At 50.3% G+C, this 13,790-nt stretch overlaps 2 protein-coding genes and 1 long non-coding RNA gene across 19 annotated transcripts in view; 1 reads left to right on the plus strand and 2 right to left on the minus strand.

Moving 5' to 3' along the window:
* MARF1 (meiosis regulator and mRNA stability factor 1) overlaps positions 1 to 1,147 on the minus strand; it is a 46,916-nt gene extending 45,769 nt beyond the window's left edge. For 6 of the 9 annotated variants that reach the window (XM_089321607.1, XM_008257798.5, XM_089321606.1 and 3 more), the window contains exon 1: positions 986 to 1,118. The gene's annotated coding sequence lies outside the window, so the exon portion shown is untranslated. Of the gene's footprint in view, positions 1 to 985 lie in introns of all 9 variants that reach the window. The other 3 variants (XR_011384668.2, XM_008257795.5, XR_016226162.1) reach the window with 2 other exon arrangements.
* Positions 1,148 to 1,217: 70 nt separating this feature from the next.
* NDE1 (nudE neurodevelopment protein 1) overlaps positions 1,218 to 13,790 on the plus strand; it is a 41,512-nt gene continuing 28,939 nt past the window's right edge. For 4 of the 9 annotated variants that reach the window (XM_008257793.5, XM_002711777.6, XM_089321608.1 and 1 more), the window contains exon 1: positions 5,386 to 5,546. In XM_008257793.5, the coding sequence (XP_008256015.4) occupies positions 5,400 to 5,546 (147 nt within the window). In that variant the 5' untranslated portion in view covers positions 5,386 to 5,399. Of the gene's footprint in view, positions 2,327 to 5,385; positions 5,547 to 13,790 lie in introns of those variants that run through there. The other 5 variants (XM_089321614.1, XM_008257794.5, XM_089321611.1 and 2 more) reach the window with 4 other exon arrangements.
* Positions 3,514 to 6,374, minus strand: LOC138847047 (uncharacterized). Its single transcript, XR_011384669.1, has 2 exons — positions 6,113 to 6,374; positions 3,514 to 3,841 (listed from the first exon to the last, which is right to left on the minus strand). It is a non-coding gene; the product is annotated as an uncharacterized LOC138847047 (long non-coding RNA).

Genomic DNA, 13,790 nt, shown 5'->3' on the forward strand with positions numbered 1-13,790 from the left:
ACAGTCGCTCTGAACCTCAAAGTCTCTCTCAAAAATGGGTCTGATCATCATAGTGATCGCCCCTGCCTCACAGGGCGATAAGTCGTTCATTACATGGCTCTTCCTTAGCAATCAGCCCAGTCCTGGACTCCAACGCCACCTCCCCTCATCCCATCATCGGCATTTCCCTCCATAACTCTTCTATTCCTAAAACGATCCTGTTTGTTCGCATGCTACTTTATTCCCTCTCTCCCCCATTAGAACGTAACCTCCATGACAGCACGGAATTTACTGCATGTTTTCTTATCCACTACTGTAGTTCCTCCACTTCGCACAGTGCTCAACCAATTGTTAAACGAGCGAAGGACTCAAAAAAAAACGCCTAAGACCGCTTAGGTTTCAAATTTCTCCGTATGCAAAACTGAAGACTATTTACCGCTCAGAGACGCTGGAAAGTCCAAGAGATACAAACGTAACTGACAAGCTCGTAACTGGGAAACTAAAAGGTTTATCCCAAGAGGAATTACAATTCGCAGCAGGAATGGTTAAAGCCCTTAGGCAACTCAACGGTACCTGTCACGCCTAAGGCTACACCCCAGAGGTGGCTGAAAGACCCAGCAAAATACAAAACGCTGGGGAGGCAAGGGTGCGATAATACTCGCCCGATTCTTTCCCTCTCAACCTTTCACCTGGCCACACCCCTCTGAAAAGGTGGCTTCCACACCTGGAGGGCAGTATAGGGAGCACAGAGACAGGTGCGGGCGGAGAGCCAAATACCTACTAAGAGGAACAGCGGCGCAGCCGCGACAAAGTGAACGGACCTGACAAGAAAACAAGCCGCCGGCCTCACCGGCGGGTCCCAGTCCTCCCCTTCGGAATAGCCACCCCCCACAACACGCCAGCAATAAGCGGAGGGAGGCGGGGGTCAATGTTCCCCGTCCAGCTTTGGGAGCCCCAGAGCAGTGGGCCCATCAAGGTCTAGTCCCAGAGCGGACAGCAAACTCACCTCTGCCACCAGCTCCACCTCCGCTCACATTCCGGCCCCCCCAGGCCCTTTGTTTTGATTCCCGACTCCGCAGCTCCCGCCGCCGCCGCCAAGCGCACCCTCCACTTCCGCTTCCGCACCGCACCTCCCCTGTCGCAAAACCGACGCCCTTCTCTCCCCGACTTCGCCCCGCCCCTTCCTCCGCCCCTCCCCCGCTGCCGCGTCCTCCACGCGCAGGGCATGCTGGACCAGCGGGGGGGGCGGGGCCTCGCGGCCCTGCAGCCTCGTCAGGCTCAGTCCCCTCCCGATAAACCTCTAAATAGGGAACTTCCCGGGGGGCAACTGTGACTTTTGTGGCCGGAACCCCTAAGTTGAAGGAGGCCTTGCTCGAGGCTTACCGCTGTGGAGTCAAAAGGAACCTCCGAGGAGGGAATTGGGGGGCTTGTGGGATGGAACCGAGAAGAACTGACCGAAGAGGACTTAATAAAATTCAGCTTTTCGGCTCGTTGGAAGGAAGGCGACTTAAACGGATTTAAATAAAAACGCGATTGTTTCGCTTTTTTTTTCTCTCATCACGTGATAGCCCTATTTTATTTTTAAAAATTAAATGGCACATAGTCCACAAAGTCCTTCATTTCTAGCGCAGCCTAGTGGCGAGTGTGAGAAAAAAAAACCGCCCAAGGGGCTTCCACCCGGCTGGCAAAAATTAAAAAGTGTGTGCTGGGCAGTGTCTCCCACGAATACCCGGTCCTCGCTGACTTCAGTAAGGAAACTAGGTTGTGCAGGTCTCCAGCTCGGTACCAGTGAACACAAGTTTTTCACCGACAGGTTGGGCGAGCCGAAAGAAGCATTTTGAAGCCCGTAACACTTTGTGTTTGCATAAATATGCCATGTGTTTTGCTTTAAAAACAACAACAAAAAGCCCCACAATCCGTGCCTTTGCCTGAAATTTCAAACATTTTTGTAAGCCACGGGGTGATGTCTGAAACTGCCAGCTGACGCCCATTTCCTGCTGCAAATGAGGAGAAAACAGAAGTTTTCAACCTACGCGCAGCTCAGGATGAGCTAACCGGCTAGGCTGTAGAAAGGTTACTTTTACGGACTGCCACGAAGCAAATTCGTTCTGCAGACGAATCAACGAGTCGAGATTGCCCAAGGAGGACGCTTTCCCCCTCAAGTCTCTGGTGCGAGGTGATTCCCGGAGGCCATCAATCCGGGTTAACTGGGGACTGCTGCCCCCCTGTAGACGCTCTTGAGGGCACGTGTTTGGGAGGACAAGATCAGACTTGTAGCCACAGGCTCCTTTGTGCCTGTATTTAGTTTTCCAAGGCCGGGACAGGTATGCATCATCTGCCTGCTCAGGTACTCATCATTGCTGAGCAAAACGTTCTGTGTGTGTGTGTGTGTGTGTGTGTGGGCAGTTGCGTTCCCCCTGGGAATTAGAACAGATCAACCCTGTTAATAACATTGGGGCTTTTTTTTTTTTTTCAAGAACCAAATACTTGACTACTCTTAATAGGTGTTTTTTTCCTTACCGTCTTTATTCCAGTTGAGAATCTCTGAACACAGCCCATGCTAACTCAAAATATATAACAGGAAACAAAGCAATTAGGGAATATAATTGCCTTTTTAAAGAGTTTTGAATCACAAGAGAAGCATTTTACTTCACTTTTTTTGGCATTCTTTCAAGTCCAGAGCTGTGCCTTATCTCAACAGGTAAATGCAGTGAATTAAAAAAAAGCACTAAATGGGAGGCTAATGACAGAATTACAGATATTTTAAAGGAAATGTAATTGTATTGCTTCCTATAGAAAACTAGACTAAGAGTCTGTCAGCTCTTAAAGGAGACAATTAAGGATCAAAATAACGAGTTGGTATTTGTAAAAGTACTTTAAGGTCTATTTTCCTATGTATAGTCTCTGTTAGTTCCATTTCCTTCCTGGGAAAGCTCTTATCAGAGAGTAAAAGTAACTTTCCGTTCTTTCCTTGTTCAAATTATCTTCATCTTTTCATGAAGCCAGGCTGAAGACTGATGTTGATGCTATTCCAGTGGTTGCTTGACCTTTGATTCGGCCCCTCCGTTAAACCAGGCTGCCACTAAAGGGGTTTCTTCCAAGCACCTTCTCCTCTACCTGTATTAGTTCAGTGGTTTGAACTGGTAAATTTTAAAGGAAGGACCTAAGGAGGAGAAACCAAGCTATCTGTTCAGGCTAAGGCAAGGCTACAGGAAACAAACTGAATTTAGGAAAAAAAGGGAAAACGTTTTAAAGCAGTATACCAAAAATTTTCCTTCATTTTTAAGACTTAATAACAACCCCATTTCTCTAAACTCTTATTCCTGAATAGAACTCAATCATTTCAGTGCCTGTTGCTTTTCTGGATGGAAAAGTTGGGATACTGGGAAATGATTAGTTTAAATGACCTGATTCATGCCATTCATTGATTCGGTTTATCTGTGAACTGGGGTGATAACTCACTGCCCAGAAACCTCACGACTTGGTGAGGGTCAAATAAACTGCTGAAAGCATCAGACCAAATAAACTGAGAAGTACAACACAAAATATTTATCAGTGTTTGGGACCAGAAGGGAAATTTCCTGAAAGACATTTTGGTACTTTCCTTAACCCTGTTGATGTGGGTGGTGAGGCTTTCTTTTTTGGCTCTGAGCTGTTTTGAGGAACTAGCAAGGACTCAAAGTAGAATTCGAGAAGGTTCCTTCCAAGCAGAGCAGAGAGGCAGGAAGAACTCTAAGGATGGTGGGAGGCCTCTGGCACAGTCCCAAGGAGCAGTGGTGTAGGAGATCCATGGAGGCAGCTTTGGAGCCTGATTTGTTACTGAAGTTAATTGCAAGACCTTGGGCAGCTTAACTTCCTGCACCTTTGAAAATGAGGAAGAGAAAGATCAGCAGTTAGGCACCACTTGGGACACCTGCATGTCACAAGAGAGCCCCTCGGTTCCAGTCCCATCTCCGCTCCTATTCCAGCTATCTGCTGATGTTCCCATAGCTGGGGTGGTGGCTCCACTGCTTGCCACCCGCACGGGAGAGCTGGATTGAGTTCTGGGCTCCCGATCTCAGCGTAGGCCAGACCCAGTCCCAGCTGTTGAGGGCATTTGGGAGTATATGAGCAGATGTGAGGTCACTCTCTCTCTGCCTTTCAAGCCATAAATAAGCAAAAAGAAAAATGAGTCCACACAAATGCTCCCATGTGGTTCTCATCACTGGACATTCAGCTCCACTGCCACCTCCTTCGAGTGGCCTACTCTGTCCAGTCTCTGCAGTGGCCTCTACCCAGCCCTCTCCTATCACATGAATTTGCTTTATTCCTATCACTAACCTGAAAATCTTTCATTATCTGCTTGCTGGTTTAGTGTCTCTTGAAATTGCAAACCCTGTGAGGACAGATCTTTGAGTTATTCACTGGGTAATCGGAGTGTCTTGCATTTAGGAGTGCTCAATAAATATTTGTAAGTGAACTATTAGGGTTACTGTTGAAAATTAAATTAAAAACCCATACCAAGAATTTAGGATTGTGTATGACACACTAACCACTAAAAAAATTCATGATCATTAAACAAGTATATTGTACTTAGGTCAAAGCACTGTCCTAAACTTTTTATTTTTTTTATTTTTTGAGAGGCAGAAAGAGAGAGAGAGGTCTTTCAACCACTGGTTCACTCCCCAAATGGCCGGAGCTGCATTGATCAAATCCAGGAGCTTCTTCTGGGTCTCCCACGTGGATGCAGGGGCCTAAGGACTTGGGCCATCTTCCACTGCCCTCCCAGGCCATAGCAGAGAGCTGGACTCTAAGAAGAGCAGCCAGGACTAGAACCGGCCACCATATGGGATGCCGGCACTGCAGGTGGCGGCCTTCCCTACTTCGCCATAGCACCGACCCTAAACTTTTACAAATGCTAAATTAACTCATTTAGCCCTGTATAATCCCCAAACAGTCACAGCTGTTGGGTAACTTGCCCAACATCACACAGCTAATGAGAATCAGGATTCAAAACCAGGCTTAAGAGCAAATTCTACTAAGTTCTGCTGCCCCTGAGGAGTAAGACAATGCAAAGTGTCTCTTCTAAGATGTAGAGGAACAGGAACAATATGGGGCAAGGCTACTTTCAGCCAGCCTGGATCGATCTTTGTTCTTCCCTCTGATGGCGGAAAGAGCAAGAACGGTAAAATGCAACCGGCGTGGAGGAGACAGCCGAGGTGTGTTCCTGGACGGCGTGGCCGGCAAGCCTAAATTCGTTTCTGGGAGTCCACGGAGCGGCCGGCCGGTCCCGGCGCAGCCGCGGGAACCTCCCAGGCCTCCTCCCGCCCAGGACCGCCGCCGCGTGGCCGCGCCGCGCCCGGGCCTGGGAAAAAAGTTTCCAAACGGCGCTGCTAGGCGCTGATTGGTCGAGACGGACGCGTCCCGTGGCGCGGCAGCCAATGGAAGACGCCGGTCGCGAGCAGCGGGGCGGGGGCCCGAGGACCCGGGCCGCGCCTCGCTGCCGCCGCCGCCGCCGCCGCCACCGCCACCACTGCCGCCACTGCCACCGCCACCACGGCGGCCTCGTCCTCACAGCCGGAGCTGAGGTAAGCGCCGAGCTGGCCGGCGGAGCGCGGGCGTTGGCCGCTGGCGGACGCCGCTGCAGCCCGAAACTCCTCCGCCCCGGCGCCCGCCCACGCTCTCGGGACCCCTCCCCACCCACTCCCCGCCTCTGCCCCGCGCGCCCCCTCGCTTCTCGGCTGCGCACACTTCGCGGGTCCCGGAGCCTCCCTTCGTGCCTTTGCACCGTGTGTGCCCGCGCGCGGCTCCTCGTCCCGGCCAACTTTGCGTCTCCGTCCGCGCCCGCCCGGTCCCGCTTCCCTTCGCCGCACTCCGGTCCCGGACGCCCCAGCGCCTCCTCGTGACCCTCGGGTCCGGCCGCCCGCAGGTCCCCGGGTCCCTTCGCTCCCAGCACTGCACCCCCCACCCCCACCCCGAGTGCAGGCCTCTTTCCCAAAACCTCCCCTGGGCTCCGCGTGTGGAGCAGGCTCCCCGCCGTTACACACCGGGGCTGCTGCGGGACGGTTCGGATTTCTCCTGACAGCACTTGGCGGAAGCCCTGGCCGGGGGCTGGAAACGCTGACCCCGCAGCTTGAGTGCCGGCTGGGCTTACCTGGCTCCCTGAGGCCGCGGGGAAGCGCAGCATCACCTGGACACGGCCCTGCGGGACGCTCCTAGCTCGTCCCCAAGCCATCCCAGGTTCTCCGCCTTCCCGGGGGCCTGAGCCTCGCCCATGTCTTTGTGCAGGGTGCGCTGCCAGGTTGTGCCTCTCTCTACTTTGAGCCCTGGGCTGCTTTTAACTTTATTTCCAGAGACATGGCCTTTGTAGCGTGTGCTGGGCCCAGGCCTGTCATTTTCGCTGCCAGTTTGGTTTCGGCGTATCCTGGGCTAGGATGGCGTTTTAGGACTTGGTTAGAGTAATTGGATACCAGCTGCTCCCAGAGCCTGACCACCCCCGCCCCCCCCCCCACGCCTGTATTGTAACCAGTTTTGAAACCCGGCTCTCCTTGCTGTCTGTGTCTCAGGGGCGTCTGGTGTGTATGTTTTATCTCATTTTTTTGGAGATCGTTTCCTAAGTTGGCTAATTCTAAGATGTTATTTTTGTTTCCAAAATGTGTTCTTTTGCCTTGGAAAGTGCCAGCCAAGACATGGCACTCCCTTTCTTTGCAAGGTAATTTCCTAACAAGAGCGTGGCTGCTTGGACCAAGGCTGTGCCTGCCGCTGGCGCTGCGTTTGCACCGACTACTGTGGCTGGAGCGGCCTCAGTCGGCCTCTCCCAGCAGGGCCAAGCACTTAGTAGGTGTTCCAGAAATGTTTGAAAAGGGGTGGAGGACGGGGAGCATTCTTTTCCCTGGCATCTTGTTCAGTAGAATAAATTTATCCTGGAACAATAGCTATTCTATTTTTATTGTACAAGTATAAGCTTTCTAAAATTTCAGAAGCAACATATGTGTACTGTAGAAAAAAGGTATACTGTAAAGAAGTGTGTTGAATAGAAGTACTGCTCTCAGAGCCTGCTGTACCCTAGTCTGCCACAGCCTTCTATGACCATTTCTACCCCTGCAGCAGAGAGACGACATAATCCAAGTAGCACCCGTTCTTAACTTCCTAACCTGACACGAACTTTCATCTGTACTCATCCTTATAATTCTTTTTTTTTTTTTTTTTTTTTTTTTGACACGCAGAGTTAGAGAAAGGTCTTCCTTCTGTTGGTTCACCCCACAAATGGCCGCTATGGCTGGCATGCTGCGCCGATCTGAAGCCAGGAGCCAGGTGCTTCTCCTGGTCTCCCATGCAGATGCAGGGCCCAAGGACTTGGGCCATCCTCCACTGCCTTCCCAGGCCACAGCAGAGAGCTGGACTGGAAGAGAAGCAACTGGGACAGAATCCGGCGCCCCAACCGGGACTAGAACCCCGGGGTGCCAGCGCCGCAGGCGGAGGATTAGCCTAGTGAGCCACGGCGCCGGCCCTTATAATTCTTTTTAACAACTGCCTAGTTTTCCAGGCAGTCTTCTGTTGACATTCCATTTCCTCCAGTGTTCCACGCCTGGGAATGATGGTGTACATCCGTGAGCTTATGTCCTTGCGTGCCCAACTATTTTTGTAGGTAGTTCATGATAGGCTTTGAAAGCACAAAGTGAGGCCTGCTGACTCTTGACTGATTTTCCCCAATGATGTCACTTCTGCAAAATGCAAGGCCTGCGTCAGAACGTGGAAGCTGTCGGAGCATGTGCCGGCACTTGGCAACCTCTTTCTCTTCCCTCCCTGTGCCTTCAGCTCTGCCATTTGTTTTGATTGTGGAGGATATGGGGTTGGGACGGAGAAGGGTGTTGAGTGAATTCCTGATGATTGATGGGTGTGGATCACTCCTGACCAGCTGTGCTGGCTGGCTTCACTCAGAGGAAAGCCCTGAGAGGTTGCCTTGTTGTTTCTGGAGTTTGGAAACCAGAGGTGTGTGTCTCTTTTACGCTTCTGTTAGATCTAATCATGCAAACATGCAGAAGGGGAAAAACCTCATGCCGCAATGCATTTTTTGTAGCAAGTGTAGAAATGAGTTACACAAAACAGATGCTTTTGGAACTACTGGATCCCAGTTTGTTTTCCCTGGCATGCTGTGGCATATATATTTTAGCTTCCCATCAGATTTGTCCACAGAGCTGCTGGGCCATGATGGTGTTTTGAGAATGCAAAGTTAACAACACACAGATAAATGCATGCAGTACCCACTTTGATTTTTTTAAATTTTTATGTATTTGAAAGTCAGAAAGATTCCTCATCTGCTGGTTGACCCCCAAAATGCCCACAGTGGCCAGGACCAGGCCAGGCTGAAACCAGGAGCCCAGAACTCAATCCAGACCTCCTGTGTGGGTGGCAGAGACCCATGTAGCGTATCACAGCTTCCTTCCAGGGTGCACATCAGTGGGAAGCTAGAATCAGGAGTGAAGCCAGGACTGGAATTAAGCACTCTGGGGTGGGATGTGGGCGTTGCAAGTGCCATCGTAACTGCTGTACCAAATGCTGACTCTGCAACATCCATTTTTTTCTTCAAGATTTATTTAATTATTTGAAAGAGTTACAGAGAGAAAAAGACAGAGATTTCCATCTGGTGGTTCACTCCCCAGATGGCTTCAACCACCAGGGCTGGGCCAGGTCAAAGCCAGGAACTAGGACCTTCATGCGGGTCTCTCATGGGTGGCAGGAGCTCAATTACTTGAGTCATCTTCTGTTGCTTTTCCTGGGTCATGAGCAGGGATCTGGATCAGAAATGAGCAGCTGGGACACAAACTAGGGCCCATATGGGATGCCAGCATCACCGGTTGTGGCTTTACCTGCTACACCGCAGTGCTAGCCCCTGCAGTATCCTTTTTTAAGCAAGCTCGTACAGAAGTGTATACTGTGACCAGGTGTTAACACCTACCCAGTACAATGCATTTTAAAAAAGTCTATGTGGGCCAGAAAAAAATTTGTGAATCTTTACAAGAGGGGCAGAGAGAGAGAGAGAGAGATCTTTACCCACTACTTCACTCTTCAGATGGCTGCAGTGGCCCAGACTGAAGCCAAGACCCTGGAACTCCATCCAGGTCTCCCAGTGGGTACAGGGGCCCAAGCACTTGGGCCATCTTCTGCTGCTTTCTAGAGAGCATTAGCAATAAGCTGAATCCAACATGGAACAGCTGAGACTTGCTCCAGCACGCATATGGGATGTTGGTACAATGCTGGCCCCTAGCTTCTGCTTCTAAGAAAAGGAGCGATTGGCGTGCCTGCCTGCCTCATAGAGTAGACTGAACCTCTCAGCATAACATTGTTTCCAAGTAATGTATTGAATTTCCCTTCAGTCAACAGGAAACAGAAAGTGATGGTAAAATTCAGAAGGTGAAGAAGAGAACCTGTCTCTGGTAGAGAGCAGTGTGCCAGAACTTGCTGAGACATTTTCAGATGGCAAAGGAAAAATCGTGTGTTTTTAAGGTTTCATAACAAAGCAAAGAGCAGCTGTTAACTTCTTTCCTCTGTGTTAGCATATATTTTTCTCTTCGTTTAGTATTGCTTTTAAAGTGTCAGTGTTTTGGGTTAAAACGCTGTTCCTTGTTTCTTTGATCATGAAGTCTGTGACATGTCTGGGTCTTGGTTTCTCCTGGGTCCCTGAATCTAAAATCGTATCCTTCCCCATGGCTACTTGTAATTAGACCCTTCTCCGTAGTCGGAGGACCTTCTGCAGCGTCTCGGGTTCAGTCTTTCTTGAGGGTTAAGTTTGGAACCTCCCTGGCCAAAAGAACAATGTTTTGTTAAGGCCTTTTCTGAAAGGTATGTGCCATAGGGTGCAGGAGGAGGGCCACCATGCACACTTTTCCCTGTAACCTGGGGTTTGGGGTGGTTTCTAATGTGGTTCCTCTCCCCCATCCCGTTCCCATTCCAGTTGCTCAGGTGCTAGGAGAGAATTCAGGCTTAGGGATTTGCAGGTATAAACTAACCTTCAGGGGGTCTCTTGCTTCCTGTCTCGCCTTGCCCTCTCAGGTGGCCAATCTCCACCTTGCCCTCTTTGTTCACTGGATGCCTTTTATGTACCAAGCACTGTTGTAGGCACTGGGGATAAAAATGAAGGTGAGGCATAAGTTCCCTGTACTCAGAAACTGCCATTCCACTGAGGAAGACAAACAAACAAAACTCGGAGAGGGAGTGGTGAAATAGGACAGAACAGGGGTCAGTACGACAGGGAGAGCTGGAGGGAGTGTTAGGTGGGATATTCAGATGAGGTCGCTTTGGGGAGGACATTTCAGCTGAGATCTGTGTGGCAAGAAGGAAACTGACTGAGTGGATCTGAGTGAAAAGCATTCCAGACCAAGAGAACAGCAGGGTGAAGGTTCTGGGGTGAGAGCCAACGTGGCGTGTTCAAGGAGGAGAAAGAAGGCAGATGGCTGGGGCGTGAGTGAGTGAGAGGTAGGAAGTGTTGAGAGAAGTAGGCAGAGGGCTGATTCCATCAGATCTGGGCATGGTATTTCTCTCAACTGCGGGAAAAGTCGGTCTGCATTTGTCATTGCTCACCCCATCGTATACTGACTTCCGTGCCACACACTTGGGACTGTCCTCCATAGGATCACCAGTGTCTTCATGGCTACACAGGGGCCATTTGTAGATGCATGGGCCTTGGGCCCTTGATACTGCAGAAATGGTTTGGTGACCGCATATTGGAGGAGATCTAGGCTCAGCAGAGCTTACGGCTTGAATAGGGGGTTATTGACCCCTTACCTGTTTTACTTGCAGCAAATAAGATCATTCATTTCATGCATTAATTAGGACTTATTTATGGCAGAAATCCTGGCCTACCTGGTATAAAACCAAGGCAGGGAGTTGATGATCTCGCAGAATCTTAAACCTGGTATGACTGCATCCAGGTGGTGCAGTGATGTTGTCAGGACCTGGTCTCCTGATTTCTTGGCTCTGCTTTCCTTTATTCTCAGTCAGCCTCCCTTATGAGGACGAGGTGAACACTACCAGTTCCCAGTTTACCTCCTGGCACCTTGTTCCCAACCCCAGTAGAGAGTGTTTTTCCTGGATAGATGTGCAGAAGGCCTACGCTTGGACCCTTGTTGGCTCCGCTTGGTTTAGGCCCATCCCTAAGTAACTCATTGGCTTAGCATGGCTTAGGCCCGTCTCTAAGCCATTCAACGTCCCAGTGTAGGTTAGGCCCATCCCTTTCATTGGCTCATTGTGGATTGGGCCATCCTTGTCATAGGCTGGCCCAAGTTAGGCTCAACTCTGAGCCAGTCACATATGCCTGCTCCTTGATGCATGATGTCAGATCCATCTGAATCACGTGGACTGGGAGTACAGTGGGTTCCCCCAAGGGAGTCCTGGGGCGTCATCACAGACAAGTGGGAGAATGAGTGCAGGGCTAGGGAAAAAGGCGCAGCAGCTTTCTACTACGTCCAGCATCTGCCTTGATGAAGCTTTCTGAGAAGCTGTTTCGGGGGGGGGGGGGGGCAGGTTTTTTCAGAATTAGGGAGGGAAAGGAGGTTGAATATGGGTGCAGCTAAATGTAGTTGTCAGTGAGTTCTGTGCTTAAATGAGGTATAATTGTGCATTTTCTACCAGGGATCCATCTATAGTGACACTAACATATTTAGCCTACCAATTTGTATATATTTTTTTTTAATTTTACTTATTTGAAAGACAAAAATCTTCCATCTGCTCATTTACTCCCCAAATGCCCAAAACAGCCACAGCTGGCCAGAAGTTAGGAACTCAGAATTCAGTCTGGGTTTCCCATGTGGTTGTCAGGAGCCCAGACATTTGAGCCTCTCGGGGTGTGCATTAGCAGGAAGCTGGAGCCGAGCCTTGAACTGTGGCACTCTGGTATGGGATGGAAGCATCCGCAGTAGTATCTTAATTGATATGCCAAACTACTTGTCCCCAATTTTTTTTTTTTTTTTAGATTTATTTACTTATTTGAAAGGCAGTGTGACACAGAGAGGTAGAGACAAAGATCTGTCTGCTGGTTCCCCTTCAAGAGGTCTCAATAGCCAGGTCTGTGCCAGGCCAAAGGCAGGGGCCTCAGCAGTTGGGCCATCTGCTGCTGCTTTCCCAAGTGCATTAACAGGGAGCTGGATCAGAAGCAGAGCAGCCAGGACTCCAACAGCACTCTGATATGGGACACTGCTTGTGCAAGTGACTGCTTAACCTGCTGTACCACAGTGCTGCCCACCCCACTTGTATTTCTGACCACAAGTATAATGCAGTATCCTGCAAAGTGTTGAGTTTCGCTCATTTTTTCTTTGTCCCCAAGGACACATACTAGCCTGTGGGCTCCTTTTGAAGGAGGGGACCTGGGGGACATCTTATTTGAATTTCTAGTACCTTTTGACAAGCTCTGAGCCTGAAATAAACTCACAAGATAAGCTCTTACAGTAGAGAGGCTGCAGAGGGAGTCTACAGACTATTAGCCCAGTGATTTGTAGAAGTTTCCTTCCCTAACCTTGGCTCTGAACATCCCCCAGGTCCTCCAGTGACTGGCTGCCTTGACTCTTTTTTTTTTTTTTTTTTTTGACAGGCAGAGTGGACAGTGAGATAGAGAGACAGAGAGAGAAAGGTCTTCCTTTTGCCGTTGGTTCACCCTCCAATGGCCGCCGCTGCAGCCGGTGCACCGCGCTGATCCGATGGCAGGAGCCAGGATCCAGGTGCTTTTCCTGGTCTCCCATGGGGTGCAGGGCCCAAGCACCTGGGCCATCCTCCACTGCACTCCCTGGCCATAGCAGAGAGCTGGCCTGGAAGAGGGGCAACCGGGACAGAATCCGGCGCCCTGACCGGGACTAGAACCCGGTGTGCCGGCGCCGCAAGGTGGAGGATTAGCCTATTGAGCCACGGCGCCGGCCCTTGACTCTTCCTCTCAAAAGTACTTCTCCTAAGCTCCGTCTCCCTCTTCTTCCTCACCTCCCAGTTACTCCTCCACTCATTGTATTCCTCCCCCGTCCTCTGCAGTGTTGAAACTCTGCTTGCTCACCCCGCCAGTGACCCATATTTTCCAGCCCTTATCTCGCCAGCCTCTCAGTTGCAGCCTTGTGGCGTGGAATGTTCCCTTTCATCCCTTGAAACCAGCCCTGCCCAGGACAGCGCCCTCTTCCCAGTTCTCATCTGTCACTTGGTATCTTCTGCCTCCTTCCTTTACTGTTTGTTCATCTGCCCGACTTTCCAGTATTGGCACTCCCCAGAGTTCCGTAAATGGTCCTTGAGGTTCTCTGTTGGTTCTGTCACAAGGAAGAGTAGAATCAACCACAGATGCATGACTCACACATTTGTATTGTTGGCCCAAACTCCACCTTGACCTCTCTGTTGAGGGATGGGCGTTCGGCACGGTGGTTTAAGTTACTGTTTGGGATGCCCACATCCCATATCAGAGTGCCTCTGTTTCTGACCCAGCTTCCTGCTAATGCATACCCTCGGGAAGCAGCAGATAATAGATGAGGTACTTGGATCCCTGCCACCCATGTGGGAAACCCAGATGGAGTTTCAGGCTCCTGGCTTCAGACTGGCCCAGCCCTGACTGTTGCAGGCCTTTGGGGAGTGAGCCACCAGATGGAAGATCACTCTGTCTGCTCTATCTTTCTTTCCACCTTTCAAATAAAATGAAAATAAATGTAAATTTTTTTAAAAATCCATTTTTAAAAATAATACATGAATGGATAAGTGAATGTGACACTGACACATGAGACTTGCAGTCCAGGACTGGGTTCATTATCTGTCTGCAGCCCACCCCCCTGAAGCTTTTCCTGCCGATGTTGTTGATCTCTGATGATAGG

The sequence above is a fragment of the Oryctolagus cuniculus genome, chromosome 19 (assembly GCF_051225735.1).
Source record: "Oryctolagus cuniculus isolate XC-2025 breed Fujian yellow rabbit chromosome 19, ASM5122573v1, whole genome shotgun sequence".
Taxonomy (NCBI): domain Eukaryota; kingdom Metazoa; phylum Chordata; class Mammalia; order Lagomorpha; family Leporidae; genus Oryctolagus; species Oryctolagus cuniculus.